The sequence below is a fragment of the Bos javanicus genome, chromosome 12 (genome assembly GCF_032452875.1).
Source record: "Bos javanicus breed banteng chromosome 12, ARS-OSU_banteng_1.0, whole genome shotgun sequence".
Taxonomy (NCBI): Eukaryota; Metazoa; Chordata; class Mammalia; order Artiodactyla; family Bovidae; genus Bos; species Bos javanicus.
The window spans coordinates 20471873-20491377 of record NC_083879.1 but is presented as its reverse complement, the minus strand read 5'-3'; the positions used below and the strand labels follow the sequence as shown (position 1 = coordinate 20491377).

Genomic DNA, 19505 nt, shown 5'->3' with positions numbered 1-19505 from the left:
AAAGCACTATGTCAGGCTTGCTGCTGGGATATTCATTTCCATCTTTTTTCCCTTTTCTACATTTGACATCAGGATAACAACCTGCCTCAGTATTATCAACAGTTAGAAAGGGACTGCTGCCTGGATGCCCTGATCTCAAAGTCTTTAGTAAGAGACTTTCACTGCCAGCACTGAGAACTGAAAGTTATCACTGGACCCTTCTTTTTTAAAAAATTAATTAATTTTTTTTTATTGAAGGATAATTGTTTTACAGACTTTTGCTGTTTTCTGTCAAACCTCAACATGAACCAGCCATAAGTACACATATGTCCCCTCCCTGTTGAACCTCCCTCCCATATCCTGCCCTATCCCACCCCTCTAGATTGATACAGAGCCCCTGTTTGAATTTTCCAAGTCATACAGCAAATAAGAAGGCCAACATATCTGTTTGCTTCCTCTGGCACATATCAAGCTAAAGGTCTAAAAAGGCAAGAATGTAAAGAGTATAAAGCTTACTTTATGGCTGGAACACTAAATGGCAATATAGCGAAGCCCAGACTCTTAGATGTAGATATTCGTTTGGTAAAAACACCAGACTCAGAGTAGACAACCTGGTCTGCTAGCTAGGATGGGTGACCCTGAGTAAGTGATCTACTTCTCGGAGACCACAGTTTTTCATTTTTAAGATGAGAACATCTGTCTAAACAACCACTAACATCTCTTCTCCTGCTTTACTGAAAATCTTTGGTTTTATGTATCCATCCATCACCCATGATCTATCCATCTATCCGGCCAGCCAGCCATTTGACTCAGTCTCTCTCTCCTTCTGTTAAGCCTATCACAGACACTGACAGCTAGTTAATTCAGACGCCAAGGGCAGTCCACCACTCCCAGAATGGCGGGAGCCAGCCATCATCTGTGTGTGTAAGGTACTGTGAGGTGGATTTCTGCACATCAAAGACTGCCTGAATCACAGCCAATCACCAACAGGCTGCTTGGTATTTGTTTTGTAAATGACGAAACTCAGATGTTTTGGAATCATATATTTAGAACAGGGGAACACTGAATTAGAGTTTAAAGTCAGGAGAATTACTGTCCTACCATTTCAGAAAGTAAATTGTATCAGATAGCTTTTGTTATTCAACTGTACATATAAAGGTAAGAGGACACTACAATGAGAAAGGCAAAAGAATGTATCTTAAAGGATTAATTGTCCAGTGAATAAATTTCATCTAAAATCACAATATTGAGACCTACAGTAGGACTTATGCTTCTGGAGAGAAAGATGCAAACAGATAAGCTCTGGAAATCCTTGCCCCCAAGAACAGTACAACAAAAAGGTTATGAGTGTGGGCTTAAGTGCCGGGCAAGCTCCATCAGTAGTTCAGCTCTGCCGTTTACTAGCTGTGTGACTCTACACACGGCCTCCAAACTCGCTGTAAAATGAAACTTGGAGGGGGGCTCAGATGAGCTAGTATGTGCACGCTGGCAACTTAGTAAAAGGCGTGGCACACTACACACCCTCAATAAAGGATAACAAGGGTCGTTATTACTATTAGTGCAAGATATAGATTTTGTGAATGAATGACTTAAGTATCAATTAGTGATAGAATTGATCTACAGCACAAGTACTACTTGGTTTCGAAATAAAATGCACACCTGCCATGAGATCCAAGAGAACACATTGGCAAGAATGTGAAGTTTCTGAGACATTAAGGTTTTTAAATCCTAAGATGGGCATTTACACATTGGCGACTTACTCCAGACAAAACAAACAAAACAAAACAAAAAATGATTCGCTTACCGTCCTTGTCACTGGAGACCTGGCCCCCAGAGAAAAATGCAGTAGACTGTACCCGGGCACTGACATTTACCTTATTGGTTTTTAATGCTGCCATAGTCTGATTAACCTATGAAATAACCAAAGGGAAATATCAGGATATTTTCAACTAACTTTAGACACCCTGACTTTTCAGACTTTCTAAACCCATGATTCCAATCCATTTAAGGTCCAGGAAGAAGTAGTACGGATCTAGATGTATCTTCAGAAGATAAGAGATGGCTTCCTATTTGGAGACGGGTGAGGGGTAGTGACTACGCTGCAGGATGAGCTCGGTATGTGGGCTTCCTAAGGCCTACACCGTGCGAGAGCACAGACTCTGGAGGCAGGCGGCTTGGGTCTGCTGTGACCACGGACTGCTTACTGAACCTCTCTGTGCCTCCACCTGTGAAAGGGAAAGAAAGATAGCGCCGATCTCACAGGACTGCTGTGAGGACTAAATGAGTTAATGGGTGTTAGGCCCTTAGGACAGAACACGGCACAAAACTTGTGTTTTATGATTTTCTAAGGAGAATAAATAATATAAATTTCTCACTTTCTAGGAATTTAAGAAAGGAAACACAATAAATATAAACTTCACCTCACTATTTCATATCATTATCATTTGCTAAGAGCAAAAACTAAATGCCCAGTTTCTGCTCAGCACTTCTCATTCTTCATCTACACAGAATCCCACAAATGCAAAGACTACTGATGATGCAAATGAAGAGTGAAACACACGCACTTTTTAAACCTTTTCCCTACTTCACCCAAACAAGCCTGATTAATACTGCAAGGCTCATCTCCATGTTCCCAAGCTCCCAATGTGCCCATTAACATGATGTGACAATCATGTTTTTCATATAGAAGACAGAAGAGAATCTTAGGAATCACTGCTAGAACTGATATCCACAAAACTTGCAAAAACTTTGTCATCCAAAGATCTGGTCTGGTGAGATTCCTTATCACTGTGAAAGTAAGCGATATCCTTAGACCAATGGCTTTTTGTTTCTTCACTATATGCACAGTAAGAAATACTCAGCAACCGAATACCCCAAAACATATATAAATATGTTACAGTCATACTTAACACTTGCCCTTATCTTGTGCTTTTTTTAAAACAATATAAAAATATATATTTGATTATACAGAATAATCTCAGTTTTTTCTTTTGCAAATTCTTTTCCATTATGGTTCATCACAGGATATTGAATAGTTTCCTGTGCTATACAGCGGGACCTTATTGTTTATCCATTCTATATATACCACTTTGCATCTGGTAATCCCAATTCTCAATCCAACTTTCCTTTTAATTCATCCTCATCTATCCTAGCCCATTCTATTCCATTCCATTCCAAGAGAAATACTGGTTGTGATCCACTAAATTGATTGGGAGAACACTGCAAGAGATCTTATATTGAGTTTAATTCTTAGGATCACCAAGACACAGGGCTTGCCTGGGAGAAGACCCGTCTTCAGCATCTAGACGCTAAACCCGAACCCCGTCTGCCTGGCCCCTGCAGGTCGTGTGTGAGCAACGTCAACTTCTGAGATGCCTGCAGGACCCACAGAGAGTACACGTGGCCCTGCTGTTACCTGGCTTGGAAGACTCAAGTCTACACCAGCAACTAGCAAGGACTTCTTCATTCAGTGGTGAGGGTCACAGGGAAATGGGAACAAGCACGTCAAGCTAAGTCCAGAGCCGCCTGAGTTAGGAAAAGTGCAAAGTCAAAGATTCTTCTTGCACTTGGCAGACTTTTGTACAGCTTCTCTCTTGTAGGTGGACTTTCAAGATGGTTTTTGGGGTCAGGCTTACTACCTTCTCTCTTAACATTTTTAAAAAGGAACATTAAACTCTTTCTGCCACAAGGCACTGAGAGGTACTGTACCTTTTTTTCTAGCCATTTTAATGTCTTCTCTTTGCTGTACTTGTAATATTTCTTCTTGTCTACTTCTGGATTAAAAGAAAAAAAAAAAGACAGTGCAGTAGGTTAAGCAAAAAATAAACTCATAAAGCTATTTCATATACAAGATAACAGTTTAAAAATTTCAAGGAATTCTCTGGTGGTCCAGTGGTGAGGACTCCGTGCTTTCATTGTGAGGGCCCTGGTTCAATCCCCAGTTGGGGAAGTTAAGATTCCACAAGTTGCAAGGTGCAGCCAAAAAATAAATAACATTTTATATACTTGAAAAACTCAATTAATAACCCTGAGAGCATTCTTGAGACACTGGGAAAAAAAAATTCCTAAACAGAACTGGGACATCTTAGGTTTCACCAAATATTAAATGAGTGAGAATTTAAGAAAAGTATCAAATTATACAAATAGTTCTCATCACAAGGAGAAATTTTTTTCTCTTCATTGTATCTATATGAGATGGTGGATGTTAACTAAATCTACTGTGATAGTCATTTCAAAATACAAGTAAATCGAACTATCATTCTGTACAATATAAACCTACACAGTGACGTATGTCAATTATTTCTCAATAAAACTGAAAACAACTGTACCAACAAATCTGGAGGAAAGGTAATTTTTTAACTGAATATAATTGATGTACAATATAGTACTGGTTTCAGGTAGAGTGATTTGATATTTACACATACTCTGAAATGGTCACCACAGTAAATCTAGTTATTGTCTGAAAAGGTCATTTTTAAAACTCAGCAAATTAACACACCAAGCCATCTTCATTTTTCTGAATAATTTTAAGATCACCCCAATGTTCTCAAATGAAAGACTTCTTTTCTAAAATAAAAATGGAAATCCCAAGAGAGAAAATTGAAGCTAAATGCAGGTGCCTAAGAAGTTCATTGCATACATTCAGGAAAAGAACTGTGTTAACTACTTAGAACTGTGCTGGTGGGACTGGTGGAGAAAGAAGAAGAGATTTATCTTTTAATGTATTACCAATATAGCCATAGCTATTTCAGGGGAATTTAGATTTATGATAGGCTCAATTTGGCCCTTTATGGGGATAAAAGTTTCATCTCCTATAAATTATACTTCCTCTTCTCACAATCCAGCTAGCTTTATGTAATCTAACGGCTTAATGTCACGTATAGCATATATATGGTATATGACATTAAGCTGTTATTTCCTCGGTAACACCTCATTCACGGGGTTTCTTGCTTTCTGTGCAATCAGCAGGGGCAGCTCTTCCCTCCCGCCTCCACGCAGGAGTTAGCTGCAGGAGCACTGGGATTCCTAAGGCCAGATGCAAGCTCGCCTTTCTCTTTCCTCCGTAATCATGGTGGGAAATGGAAACTGCTTACTCAGGGGTGGTTTTCTGCAGACGGTTAAACTGCTGGAGTTTCAGTAAGACGGTTTGTACGGGGAAGGGCTGGCCCGAGCCAGCTCTCACTGTGTCCTCCCCATCTCAGCCTGCGGGCACTAACTAGAAGGCAGAGAGTCGGGGCTGGCCCTTTGCACCCGTGTCCGCAGGATGTGTCACCGGAATAACGAAACGGCCTGTTGGGGAACCAAGGCATGTGAGACTAGACTCAGCCTCCCTGGAGCTGATGCACTATTTCTTTGTACAAAAGGAGGGCCGCTTCTAAGAGCACACAGCCACCACTCAGAACATGTGTGCTGCTGAGTCTCAGACCTTCCGACTGTTGCCTGAGGCAATCTCCCTAGAGGCTCCCATCCACGAATCCCACCTTGACTCTGCCGCTCGCTTGTCTCTGCCTCCAAATTTCGTGAAAGGATGATCTACAACCTGCCACAGTTTTCCTTCCTCTTGCTCACGGTCTGAGCCCCTTGCAGGCCCCTTCGCTCTGGAAATGCTGGTTCAGAAGAGGAGACCAGGCTCTGAGCTGTACTGCTGGGGCTCCTACACCCCCAGTGCGTGACGTCACCTTGGGAAGTCACCTATCAAATGAGGGCATGGCACAACATCTGGCACACAGCAAGTACTTCATATTATTTAAGAAAAAATGAAATAACTCATTAGTGATAATAACATCACATCTTCAGGCCTGTGCTAAGTTCTTCACACATGTTTTCTCACTGAATGCTCAGAATGAATCTCAGGTGGAAACTACTATTTGTCTCCACCTTAAAAAACTAGGTTTGAGTGAAGTTAAAATAAATTGTCCAAAGTCACTGAGCTGGTAAACAGGAGCACTGGATTCCTTCTCAACCTGGATGGTGTCTGAGAAGCCATGGATTTGGTGGTGTTCATTGCGACCTTATGGACTACAGACTGCCAGGCTCCTCTGTCCATGGGATTCTCCAGGCAACAACACTGGAGTGGGTTGCCATGCCCTCCTCCAGGGGATCTTTCCAACCCAGGGATCAAACCCATGTCTCTGACACCTCTTGCATTGGCAGGTGGGTTCTTTGCCACTAGAGTCACCTGGAAAGCCCGGATGTCATTTTATTAGTGTGTTAAGAAGTCTTTATACATTTGGAATACACACACACACACACACATATACACACACATACACTATCAGATATTTGTCATGTAAATATTTTCTTTCAACTGTAGTTTGTCTTTTTTTTCTTAATGGTATCTTTCAGAAAACAGGAGATATTAATTTTAATGAAGTGTAATCTATCATTTTTTTTAATGGTTAGTGGCTTTTGTGTTCTATGAAATCTTTGCCTATCCTCAGGGTCACAAAGGTTTTCTTCTATGGCTTTTTCTAGAAATTTAGTAGTTTTCATTTTTTGCATTTAAGTTATTAATCCATTTCAAGTTAATTTTTCTGTATGATTCTGAGGTAAGAGTCAATGTTGTTTTTCACACGGATATCCAATTTTTCCAGGTCATATGTTGAAAAGATTATCTTTTCTCTCGTTGAGTTGTCTTGACACCACTGAAAAAAACAATTGGCTACGTAAATGTCGGTCCACTTCTGTTCTCTCTGTTTGGTTCCATTTAACTATCTCTCTATCCTGTACCAATGCCATACTTTCTTATCTGTTGTAGTTTTACAGTAAGTCTCGAAATCAGGTTGTATAAATTTTCCAACTTGTTCTTCTTTTGCAAAATTGTTTTGACTACTACAGATTCTCTGCACAGTTTTATAAATTCTAGAATCAGCTTATCGATTTTTACCAAAAAAAAAAAAAAAAGCCTGAGAGGCATTGCATTATATCTATAGATGACTTTGGAGAAGATGGACATCTTAACAATACTGAGTCTTCCAACTCATGAACATGGTATCTCTCTCTATTTATTTAATTCTTTTATTTCTCTTTGCAATGTTGTACATTGTTCAGTGTACTGGTCTTACATATATTGTGCTACCTTTATCCCTACAACCTCATGATTTTTTAATATTACAAATGGCATGCTTTTATTCCACTGTCCAATTGTTCACTCCTAATATACAGAAACAGAATTGATTTTTGTATATTGACCTTATATCCTGGGAACTTGATTATTGGTTCCAGTGATTTTGGTTTTGGTAAATTCTTTTGAGCTTTTTATATACATGACCCATACTGTTGATGTAAAAAGACAATTCACTATTTACTTTCTAAGCTGTATACCTTTAATTTTGTTCTTATCTTATCAAAACTGCTAGGACGTCCACTACATTGGTGAGTAGATGTGGAGAGGACTGACATCCTTATCTTGTACCAATCTTAGGGAAAAAGTGCGTTCAGTCTTTCACAGTGAAGTATGATATTAGCTTAGGTTTATCATGGATGTCCTTTAAAAGAATGAGGAGGTTCCTTTCTATCTCTAATTTGCTGAGAATTTATATAATGACTGAATTTTGTTAAGGGTTTTTCCTACATCTATTGAGATGATCATACAATTTTTTTGTTATGCATAAATATGGTGAATCATACTGATTGATTTTCTAACATTCAACCAACTCTGCATTCCTATGATAAACCTCACTTGATTATAACATACTGTCCTTTTTACACAGTTAATTTGCTATATTTTAAAAGTATGTTTCAGTCTATGATCATAAAGAATACTAAATTGTAGTTTTCTTTTTGCCACTCTGATTTCATAAAATTAGTTGGGAAATATGCCTTTCTCATTTAATTTCTAAAATAATCTAAGTATCATTATTTCTTTGAGTATTATTTTTTCCTTCAAGTATGGTAGAATTCACCTAATGAAGCCAGGTGGGCCTAGAGTTTTTTTTCTAAGAAGTTTTTAAACTGCAAATTTATTTTGAATTAAACATTCCCTGGACAAGAAGATCACTAAGAAATATCCAACTTGAATACCCCAAAAAAGCTATACAAGGACCAAGTGCATAAACTATCACTTAATTTTAAAATTTACCTATTTTGATAAGCAAAGTGGTTTAAAAATTTATTTAAAAATTCATTAAATTCATGAAGGCCACAGATTACCCACGATTATGAAAAATACCACAATATGTTCTGTCAGTTCAGTTCAGTCACTCAGTTGTGTCTGACTCTTTGGGACCCCATGGACTGCAGCACACCAGGCCTCCCTGTCCATCACCAACTCCTGGAGCTTACTCAAACTCATGTCCCTCAAGTTACTGATACCATCCAACCATCTCATCCTCTGTCGTCCCCTTCTCCTCCCGCCTGCAATCTTTCCCAGCATCAGGGTCTTTTTCAATGAGTCAGTTCTTTGCATCAGGTGATCAAAGTATTGGAGCTTCAGCGTCAGTCCCTCCAATGAGTATTCAGGACTGAATTCCTTTAGGATGGACTGGCTGTATCTCCTTATAGTCCAAGGGACTCTCAAGAGTCTTCTCCAATACCACAGTTCAAAAGCATCAATTCTTCAGCGCCCAGCCTTCTTTATAGTCCAACACTCACATCCATACATGACTTCTGGAAAAACCATAGCTTTGACTAGACAGACACTTGTTGGCAAAGTAATGTTTCTGCTTTTTAATATGCTCTCTAGGTTGATCACGGATTTCCTTCGAAGGAGCAAGAGTCTTTTAATTTCATGGCTTCAGTCACCATCTGCAGTGATTTTGGAGCCCCCCAAAATAAAGTCTGTCACTGTTTCCATTGTTTTCCCATCTATTTGCCATGAAGTGACTGGACTGAATGCCATGATCTTAGTTTACTAAGAAACTTTCTCACTCTCCTCTTTCACTTGCATCAAGAGGCTCTTTAGTTCTTCTTTACTTTCTGCCACAAGGGTGGTGTCATCTGCATATCTGAGGTTATGGATATTTCTCCCAGCAATCTTGATTCCATCTTGTACTTTATCCAGCCCGGTATTTCGCATGATGTACTCTGCATATTAAATTAAATAAGCAGGGTGACAATATGCAGCCTGGATGTACTCCTTTCCCGATTTGGAACCAGTCTGTTGTTCCATGTCCAGTTCGAACTGTTGCTTCTTGACCTGCATACAGATTTCTCAGGAGGCAGGTCAGGTGGTCTGGTATTCCCATCTCTTGAAGAATTTTCCACAGTTTGTTGTGATCCACGTAGTCAAAGGCTTTGGCATAGTCAATAAAACAGAAGTAGATGTTTTTCTGGAACTCTCTTGCTTTTTCAATGATTCAACAGATGTTGGCAATTTGATCTCTGGTTCCTTTGCCTTTTCTAAAACCAGCTTGAACATCTGGAAGTTCATGGTTCACATACTGTTGAAGCCTGGCTTGAAGAATTTTGAGCATTACTTTGCTAGCACGTGAGATGAGTACAATTGTGCGGTAGTTCGAACATTCTTTGGCATTGCCTTTCTTTGGGATGGGAATGAAAACTGACCTTTTCCAGCCCTGTGGCCACTGCTGAGTTTCCCAAATATGCTGGCATATTGAGTGCAGCACTTTCACAGCATCATCTTTCAGGATTTGAAATAGCTCAACTGGAATTCCATCACTTCCACTAGCTTTGTTTGTAGTTATGTTTCCTAAGGCCCACTTGACTTCGCATTCCAAGGTGTCTGGCTCTAGGTGAGTGATCACACCATCGTGGTTATCTGGGTCATGGAGATCTTTTTTGTATAGTTCTTCTGTGTATTCTTGCCACCTCTTCTTATTATCTTCGGCTTCTATTCTATTGTATCCTAAACTTAATATTTGCAAGAGTTTGTGAGTTAGATAACATGTAGATATGCTGGAAAGGTTTCTTTCCCTAATGTATCTGTTGCCTGTAAAACTGGTCTTGAACATCTGGAAAGACTGGGCTTACAAAATAAAGATGGAATAAAAAGGAGTCCACAATCAAATAACATGTTCAGCAATTGGGTAATCGGTTCTCAAACTTGAATTTCCCTGATGTATTGTTGAACAAACTGCCTGGAGCACATTTTCACATCTACTTTCTGAATGTTTTCCACAACTGAGAAACTCATATGGTCTCTTTTTTTTTCTCTTGCCTCCTGGGAATAGAAACTTGGCAATGGTGCTTGGGGTATTTTAATCAGGTAAGTTTTCCTGGCTCTTCCTGTTAATCATATCTGACAACGCAGAGCAGCTTTTGCTTGCAATATGAAACAGAGCATTACACTCAAGACGAAGTTCATAACCCTTTATTAGTCCTTTCCCCTGTCAACTCTCCACTGAATGGGAGCTTTTTTGGCAAGAAACATGTTGAGCCCCAGAGCTAGCAGAGACACATCATTTCCTTCACTAAAAAAGTGAACAGTGCTAACTAAAGCCACCACCATCACCATTCAGGATACAAGCAACTGGGCTGGGTTTATCCAGTAGGGAGAAGGCAAGGGGTGAAGGTTCTCATAAACCTAGCAGGCTTAAGTGTTAGTTGCTCAGTTCATGTCTGACTTTTTGCAACTCATGACTGTTGCTCACCAGGCTCCTCTGTCGGCAGAATTCTCCAGGCAAGAATACTGGAGTGGATTGCAATTCCCTCCTCTAGGGGATCTTCCCAACTCAGGGACTGAACCCAGATTTCCTGCATTGCAGGCAGATTCTTTACTGTCTGAGCCACCGGGCAAGTCGGACACAACTGGGCCATTAACATCTTAATTTTCAGATATTTTTATTATTGTCTGATTATCCCCATTCTCCTACTTAAACCACTTGACTATATAGTCATCAGTGGACCATCAAACAAGTGTGTACTGGTTATTTACTACATGTGTGCGTGCATGCTCAGTTGCTCAGCTGTGTCAGACTCTTTGTCATCCCATGGACTGTAGCCTTCCAAGCTCCTCTGTACATGGAATTCTCCAGGTAAGGATCCTGGAATGAGTTGCCATATCCTTCTCTAACAGATCTGCCCAACCCAGGGATTGAACCCAGGTCTCCTGAACTACAGACAGATTCTTTACCATCTGAGCCACCTGGGAAGCCCCACTTACTGTATACCTAGTACTTAAACATCAGGAAAGAATTTAAAATCTCTAGTTAGAAGCCTTAATGATACTAACATTTACTGTGCACCCAGCACTCTCTGGGCACTGATTTACTTGTATTATTTCATTTAATTCCTGAAGTATCTCTTTGTGGTAGAAACTATTAATTGCCAATACTTAAATAATGTTCATATGCTGGTCATTAGAGATCTCAACACTCTAAAGCTAAGAGAAGGAAAGCTTCATTTTATGACTTAGAACAATTTTGCAGGGTACTAATTATAATGTATAACAGAATATGAGGAGTACTCTTAATCCTTCAAACCCTTCATCTGGCGTATCACGGATGCTGAAAAGTTTGAATGATTTGCTCAAAACTATGTAGCAAATGCTTTTTAAATTTTTCTTGTAGGCCATCAGATCCTGTAATCAGATTACCAGGTTTTTCCTAAAGAAATTCTTTCCCTGAGATTTAAAGCAAACATAACAACATATTAACAGTGGTTGATAATTGGGGTTGGGGACAAACAATATTTGTAGTTTTTTACTCTGAGTTTTCCATTATTTTTAAATTTTTCAATAAAAAAAATTGCTTCACCTGACCATGTATTTTTGTTTTCAAAGCAGATATATCATCAACTTGTATACTGTGCATCCCCGCAGAACCCAGTTTTCACTTCCCTTACCCTCTACTGCTGTTGCCCTAACTTGTCATTTGTCTCCATCAGAGTCAAAGCAAAGTAAGAAAAAGACCAGTATTTTACTTATGACTATCCCTAGAGCCTGGCTCTAGTGCTTAATATATGCTTCTTAGTAGGTGCTCAATAAATGTTTCCTGAATCAATAAAGGCATAGATTTTATGCAAGTTTTACAAATGGAAGCCCAAGGCAGAAAGCAGTTGAGGGACTTACGCAAAGTCACAGCCTCGTTCAAAGAACTGAACTAAAGCCCGAGCCTCGTGAACCCTGGCCCTGCAGGAGACAGGCCACCGTATTTCACTGTTCCAAACTTCACAGGCTGAACAAGCAGTGCAGTAGAGGAAGAATACTGACAAATGGAAGGGAATCTGAACCAGAACTTTTCCTATAACCCACACGAATAAGCATCATCTTCTGCGGGCCTTCCAGCTTCTGTGTTCTCAGACAGACCGGCTAGCCTCCCCAGCAGCCATAAGCCTGACTTCACAGGCCACATGCTATACCTTTCTCCTCTGTCACGTGTTGAAGTAACTTCTCAAGTTCAGGAAGTTTCAGCAACAAGATGCAATCCGGGAACATGTCATCCATCACAACTTGATCCAGGGGCTGAAACTTCCCCTGAAAAGACTGTAAGTCAGTCAGGAGGCAAGCACTCCAGTCAACAGACTCATACGTTATAAAAAAAAGAGAGAAAAAGATACATAATTTCATAGCTGGAACTGTAAACTAAGTTTCAAGCCATTTGTTCCACCTAAGAACTCCCTCTATGGGGACAAGCTCCAGAACTGACTCTCAGCTCCCTTTAGAAAGCTCTTGAAAGCACTGGGGATCCATTGACAAGTGGCAAGAAAGGCTTCAATTTAAATATTCTCTTTTTCCTAGATAGTAAGAATAATCCACAGGCTTCCCAAGTCTCACTGTCTTCAGATTCCTAGCTTAGTCTATTTTCTTCTATGATCACCTGAAGTGTTAAATATTTAACTACTTTAAAACAATGATTTACTTATATGTAATGAACTATGCAGTCATGACATAATCATTTCATAATAAACTAATGTTTCATTCTCCTTTTCTTTACCATGTACACACAAAAAGGTTCTGAAATAAGAAATGTGTTTGAACATAAAGTCAGTAACAGCTGGGAGAGCTAGACAGAAGAATTATTTTTCACTGATCTTAAAATAAATTGTATATTTTTTAAAAAATAGGTCACCATTTCAAAAGTGAATGAAAGTGAAAGTGCTAGTCACTTAATTGTGTCCAACTCTTTGTGATCCCCATGACTGTCACCCACCAGCTCCTCTGTCCATGGAATTCTCCAGGCAAGAATACTGGAGTGGGTTGCCATTTCCTTCTCCAGGCGATCTTCCTGACCCAGGGATTGAACCTGGATCTCTTGCACTGCAGGCAGTTTCTTTACCGTCTGAGCCACCAGGGAAGTCCCAAGTGAAAGTGTTAGTTGCTCAGTGGTATTTTTCTTAATTAAATAGAGACAAATCACATTTAAAATACAGAAGAGGAATATCTGGGTGCCTCATGGGCTATTTCAAGGGGCACTAAAAGTATTTGGGAAGAGACAGCAAAACAGTTTACAATGAAAGCCAATCACCACCATGAGCTTCATTCTGCATCTGCCAACCTGAGCCAGTCACAGCACCCCCAGAGCCTCCCAGAGGGCCACGGTGAGGATTAATTCACCAGTCAAGTCAGGTTCTTAATGGGAAACAGGGGAACAGTCCCCCGAAATGGGGTGAAGGCCTTTAAAGGTGCATCACCTCAGGCACTGAGGCTGGTCAGTGGCTTCCTCCCTGCTGGTATACCCTAGATAACACCAGGAGCGGAAGCCCCTGGAGTTGCCATCTTCTTCCCTGAACACTTCCAGGGCCTTCCTGGGGGTAACTAGAACCATTTCTGCTCCTCAGATATACATGGCTTACCAGCCTCACTGCTCTCATGCCCTAATTATACTGGTTATCACAGCAGCCTCCAGATAAGGGAAAACATGATTAAACTAAGGAACAAAACTTCACTAAACCACACTAGAGAACAGAGTGAAGATTCAGGAGAGGGGGAGAGTATGAGAAAACAAGAAAGCACAATTTCGAATTTTAAGTCAGTTTCGTTACTCAGTGTTTATCGCAATTAAATTGATATAAATACAAAACAGGAGTTTTGGAAAATGGGTCTAAGTACTCAGTGAGAACCCATCAGCTCTTAAACTACCGGCAAACACACTGAGTGCAAAAAGAAGATGTGGCTAAGTGTTTGAATAACACTATTCCCTGATGTTGTTATTTCGAAGGTTTTCAAGCTGTGGTTGGAGGCCCCTGGGAGTCCCCAGAACCTTTGCAGGGGTCCACAAACTTCAAACTACTTTCATAATAATGCTATTATGCTGTCTGCATTTTCACTGTGTTGACATTTGCACTGATGACTCCAATGCAAAGGTGGGGAGAACTGCTGGCTTTTCAGCACCAGTCAAGGTGGTGCTGCCGAACTGTCCAGTGGTCACTGCGTTCTTCACTGCCATGGACAAGCAGTTATAAAAATGTCAGTTTACTTAAGGATTTCCTGGACCAAGCAGCAAAACAATTACTTTTATTTAAATCTTGACCCTGAGTGCAAGTCGGTTCAATGTTCTGTGTGATGAAAGTGAAGCATGGCTAAAGCACTTCTGCTGTCGCTGAGGCTCAAGGAAACACACTGTGGAACTGTCTGAGTTGTGAGCAGAGCTAGCTGCCCTTTACTCAGATTTTCCCCTGAAAACATCACTACGGACTATTGTTATTCAGACTTGAGTATTTGACAGAACATAAATGCAGTCAATCTGTCACTTAAAGGGAAAGACTAACAGTATTGTAGCCAATGAAAAAATTTGAACTTTAAAACAAAAATTAGAATTGCAGAGAATTTGTATCTGTCACTATGACATGCTTCCCAGCATTCAAAGAGTTTTCTAAAGAGATCACTCAGTTCAGTTCAGTCGCTCAGTCGTGCCCGACTCTCTGCGACCCCATGGACTGCAGCACACCAGGCCCCTCTGTCCATCACCAACTCCCAGAGTTTACTCAAACTCATGTCCACTGAGTCAGTGACGCCATCCAACCATCTCATCCTGTCATCCCCTTCTCCTCTAGCCTTCAATCTTTCCCAGCATCAGGGTCTTTTCCAATGAGTCAGTTCTTTGCATCAGGTAGCCAAAGGACTGGAGCTTCAGCTTCAACATCAGTCCTTCCAATGAAGATTCAGGACTGGTTTAATTCAGGATGGACTGGTTGGATCTCCTTGCTATCCAAGGGACTCTCAAGAGTCTTCTCCAATACCACAGTTCAGAAGCATTAATTCTTCAGTGCTCTGCTTTCTTTATAGTCCAACTCTCACATTCATACATGACAATTGGGAAAACCATGGCTTTGACTAGATGGACCTTTGTCGGCAAAGTAATGTCTCTGCTTTTTAATACACTGTCTAGGTTGGTCATGGCTTTTTTTCCAAGGAGCAAGCGTCTTTTAATTTCACGGCTGCAGTCACCATCTGCAGTGATTTTGGAGCCCAAAACAGTCCATCGCTGTTTCCCCATCTATTTGCCATGAAGGGATGGGAACAGTTGCCACGGTCTTAGTTTTTTGAACGCTGAGTTTTAAGCCAGTTTTTTCACTCTCCTCTTTCACTTTCGTCAAGAGGCTCTCCAGTTCCACCAGTAATATTAAATTAACAAAGGCGTGTGTGTGTGCACACGTGTGTGTGTTCTGCTGACATTTGGAAGACCTGAAAAATTCAGTGAGACAGTATTTTCCAAATGGGCTTATGACTTTTATTTTGAAAATAAGTAAATAAGTAAATAAGGCCATTTAAAAATTTCTCAGTCTTAATTTCTGATGTAGTCAATGAAACCGTACCGGCACTCAGTGGTGTCTGACTCTTTGTGACCCCATAAACTATAGCCCACCAGAGTGCTCTGTCCACGGAATTCTCCAGGCAAGAATATTGTAGCGGGTTGCTAATCCTTTTCCAGGGGGTCTTCCCAACCCAGGGATTGAACCTGGGTCTCCAGCACTGCGGGCAGATTCTTTACCATCTGAGCCCCCTGGGAAGCCCAATGTAGTCCATATTGATAGATAAAACACACAGGAACAAAAAGCTCTTTGGGATCCTTAATAATTGTCAAGTGTAAAGGTATCCTGGGACCAAAGTATTTCAGAACCTCTGTTTGGAACTATTACTATTAATAAACTCTGTCTTTATATTACAAAGGTAAATTTTATTGTCTGGGATTCCTTAAGTCTTGGCTATAGCTTCCCCATTAATGAGCTTTTTGCTGGACACACACTCCAGTGTATCTATTTCACAGTCTCTCAAAAAGAAGAAAATGAAAGACAATAAATCTACTTTCTGCTCTTAAGGATTGAGGTCTTAAACATCTGCACTGTATTCAACAACGAATGAGGTTTCTGTTGTTAGGCTCTGTCAAACAGGGAAGGGAGGTAACACAGAGGGTGAGGCGGTTCTCAGAAGCCTCTGGTGAACCAGTCCAAGGCCATGGTGCAGTGTCTCAGGTCTGCCGACCAGTGCTCCCGTCTACACTGGCACACGCGAGGCAGGTGTACTACACCAACCAAGTTACACTCAACTGTGGGGAATCTGCACTGGGACCACTGTACGGAGAGAGAGGAGGTTAAACAAACAAAGCCAATCTATGCTATTTCCCCACTGTCAATACCTCAACCTGGGAAACTCACCTCTTTATCGGCCTTTATAAGGTAGTGGAGAAGCAGAAACAGAGGGTCCACAGGTGTGGCAAAGTGAAGAAGACCTCCTATAGATTAAAAAGAGAATTCAATGTTCTGGAAAGACAACTGAGTCATTTCATCTTAATCCTAATGTGGAAACCATCCACTGAAAAATATATGTGAAATTCCAAATTCAGAAGCTCCCCCTATTCAGGCCCAAGAATCTCTCAAAGACAGAATGTGGTCCCTGAGGTTCTACTCCAAAGAGCTTCAAACCCTGGTATAGAGAGGGAAGCTAAGACACTGAACTGGATCTTCAACTTTCCACTTCTTCTTCAGAAATCATTTTTAACAGAGGCCCTCCTCTCCCCACCTCCCATTCCTCCCCCCACCAAAATAGCAGGGTTGGGGGAAGAGAGACAGAATGTGAACCAGGCAAATATTAGGAAACCAGTGTAAGTCCATCTACAGAGCTGTACTAAAATGTAATTTCCTGTGCTTTTGAGCACGAAGCCACGGGAAAGCGATATTAGTCCCTCTGTACATGGCTCCTTCTATGTGCTCTGGGCTCACGGTCAATGACTCAAAGCTCAGAGGTTGTTACCCACCCCAGATTCTAACCATCCCCCAAAGAAAAAATGCAGGTGGGTAGGCATCTAACAAGACTGAACATAGGAAACTGGGATCTCTGCAGTTAGATGGGTGATGCTCACCAGGCTGAAAGGAAAAAAGGCAAATCAAACCAACTAGGCCGCCTAGACCTTACTTTTCTTTAGTCTATCACATCCCCTCCAAACATCCTGGAATCCTTCCATGGAAGTGACACAGAAGAGCAATAAACAATTCATTTATCTCCATACTTACTGATTTGGTTTCAGGAAACATGTACTGATTTTTATTCTCTAACACTGCAACCCAACTATACAGCCAAGAAAGTCTAACCCTAAGTTATATACATGAATGCATTTCATAGTATGTTTAAAGAAAAAAATTAAGGACATAATTTTATATGATGACCCTGCTGCTGCTAAGTCGATTCAGTCGTGTCCGACTCTGTGCGACCCCAGAGACGGCAGCCCACCAGGCTCCCCTGTCCCTGGGATTCTCCAGGCAAGAACACTGGAGTGAGTTGCCATTTCCTTCTCCAATGCGTGAAAGTGAAAAGTGAAAGTGAAGTCGCTCAGTCCTGTACAACTCCTAGAGACCCCACGGACTGCAGCCTACCAGGCTCCTCCATCCATGGGATTTTCCAGGCAAGAGTACTAGTTAATGATTTTTTTTTTAAAGTAGAAGGAAGTTTATGAAAACAATCTATCAGAAGCTCTAAGCCCAGTTTATATGAGACATCTATTATATTCAGAAATTAGAAACAGGTTTCTCAATCTGAAAACAATATCCTAGTGGCCATTCTTAAAAACAGCTCCTTCTTCAAGTTTATGTTTAAAAAGAAGACTATGAAAAAAAAAACAGGTACCTTTGTTGAGAACCAAAAACTAAAAACAAAAAAACAAAAAAAACAAAGTCTATTAAAAAACAGCAGGTACCAACTCAGACAGTTCAGAAGAGGTGATCAGTCACTGCCTCTGAATGTTTTCCAGTTTCATCTGGATGTTACTGTGTCTATGCAGCCAAACCCAAAGGCAAGTATATTATACTAGAAGCTGGAACTCTCATGTATTATCAAATGAAAAACAATAAAAGGGAACAATAAAAAGGAATGTATACTTGGCACCTACCACAGTCTACCATTGCCTTTTCGCACCTGAAAACCACTTCAAATGTTCTCATGCACACAGGTATATGAAATTCACCGCCAGCAATAAACCCTTCTTCTGGATGCCTTACAAGAAAGGTCAAGAGGCCTTTCAACCTTAGCACTAGGTGGCGGCTTAGACACTCGACAGAAAGCAGGGGCTTAGAAAGCAACGGAACCAAGACAAAGGAACATCGGGAACTAAGATGGCCTCAACCACCCCAGGACACCCCCCCACCCCACCCAAGCAACAGAAAAAATGAGACAGCGGGAACTGAGATGGCCTCAACCATCCCAGGACACCTCCCCCCTCCACACCCCCGGCACCCCAGAACTGTCAGGGCTACATTTGGTATCCTGTCTCCTTCAGAGTCCACAATGACCCAAAACAAAGGAAAACAGAGAGAAACTGGGTGTTGGGTGTGTGTGTTGGGGGGTAGGGTGAAAGTGAGAGTCATTCAGTCTTGTCCGACTCTTTGTGACCCCTTGGACTATACAGTCCATAGAATTCTCCAGGCCAGAATACTGAAGTGGGTAGCCTTTCCTTTATCCAGGGATCTTCCCAAACCAGGGATTGAACCCAGGTCTCCTGCACTGCAGGCGGATTCTTTACCAGCTGAGCCACAAGGGAAGCCCAGGGGATAGGGAGGGTGGGGGGTTGCAATGATAATTTATATGACAAAGCATTAAAAAATATCTTTGTTCTATTCTATTCTACTTTATCGATAGAAGCTATATCAGTATCCATTTGCAATGCAAATAAGATGTTAAAAAACTTGAAGAATCTCAAAAGTGGCTAAAAGAAGAGCAAAGAGTTTCAGTCAACTGTTCAGTGTATTCTCCATCAAAAGTCATCTTACTTCTGACTCAGGGTGTGAGTGTTTTAGGAGAAAAAAATCAGAGTTGTTATTAATAGCTAAAAATTTCCGGCCACCTACCTAAGACACAAAGTTGGTGACCTAAACTTGTTCAAACCATCTTTCCTTTCTCCTTGATCAAACCCTGCTCTGATGCCAGCAACAAAAAAACAACTCTGGACTAGACTCCAAGCCAGGCGGACTGACTCAGACTTCCATGCGTGAAGGATGGCAAAGTCAGTGTATGTGTTTAGTTAATGGAAATATATACACTAGTCACTTACCTGATTGAACTGATTCATTTATAAACCAAGAATGGTTTTTTTCCTTGAAAACTTTTATTTCAAACAGCTGCGGTAGACACATGTTGAACAAGTAAATGGTTCCTTCCCCTGTTAAGACAAATCTGTTTTTTATTTGTAAGTTTTCAC

At 40.8% G+C, this 19505-nt stretch overlaps 1 protein-coding gene across 6 annotated transcripts in view; it reads right to left on the bottom strand.

The window, feature by feature from the left end:
• RNASEH2B (ribonuclease H2 subunit B) overlaps positions 1–19505 on the bottom strand; it is a 75222-nt gene that overhangs the window by 29984 nt on the left and 25733 nt on the right. For 3 of the 6 annotated variants that reach the window (XM_061434667.1, XM_061434664.1, XM_061434663.1), the window contains 5 exons: positions 19359–19466; positions 16474–16550; positions 12238–12361; positions 3688–3752; positions 1784–1889 (listed from right to left, as the gene is read on the bottom strand). In XM_061434667.1, coding sequence (XP_061290651.1) covers positions 1784–1889; positions 3688–3752; positions 12238–12361; positions 16474–16550; positions 19359–19466 — 480 coding nt within the window. Of the gene's footprint in view, positions 1–1783; positions 1890–3687; positions 3753–12237; positions 12362–16473; positions 16551–19358; positions 19481–19505 lie in introns of all 6 variants that reach the window. The other 3 variants (XM_061434662.1, XM_061434666.1, XM_061434665.1) reach the window with 2 other exon arrangements.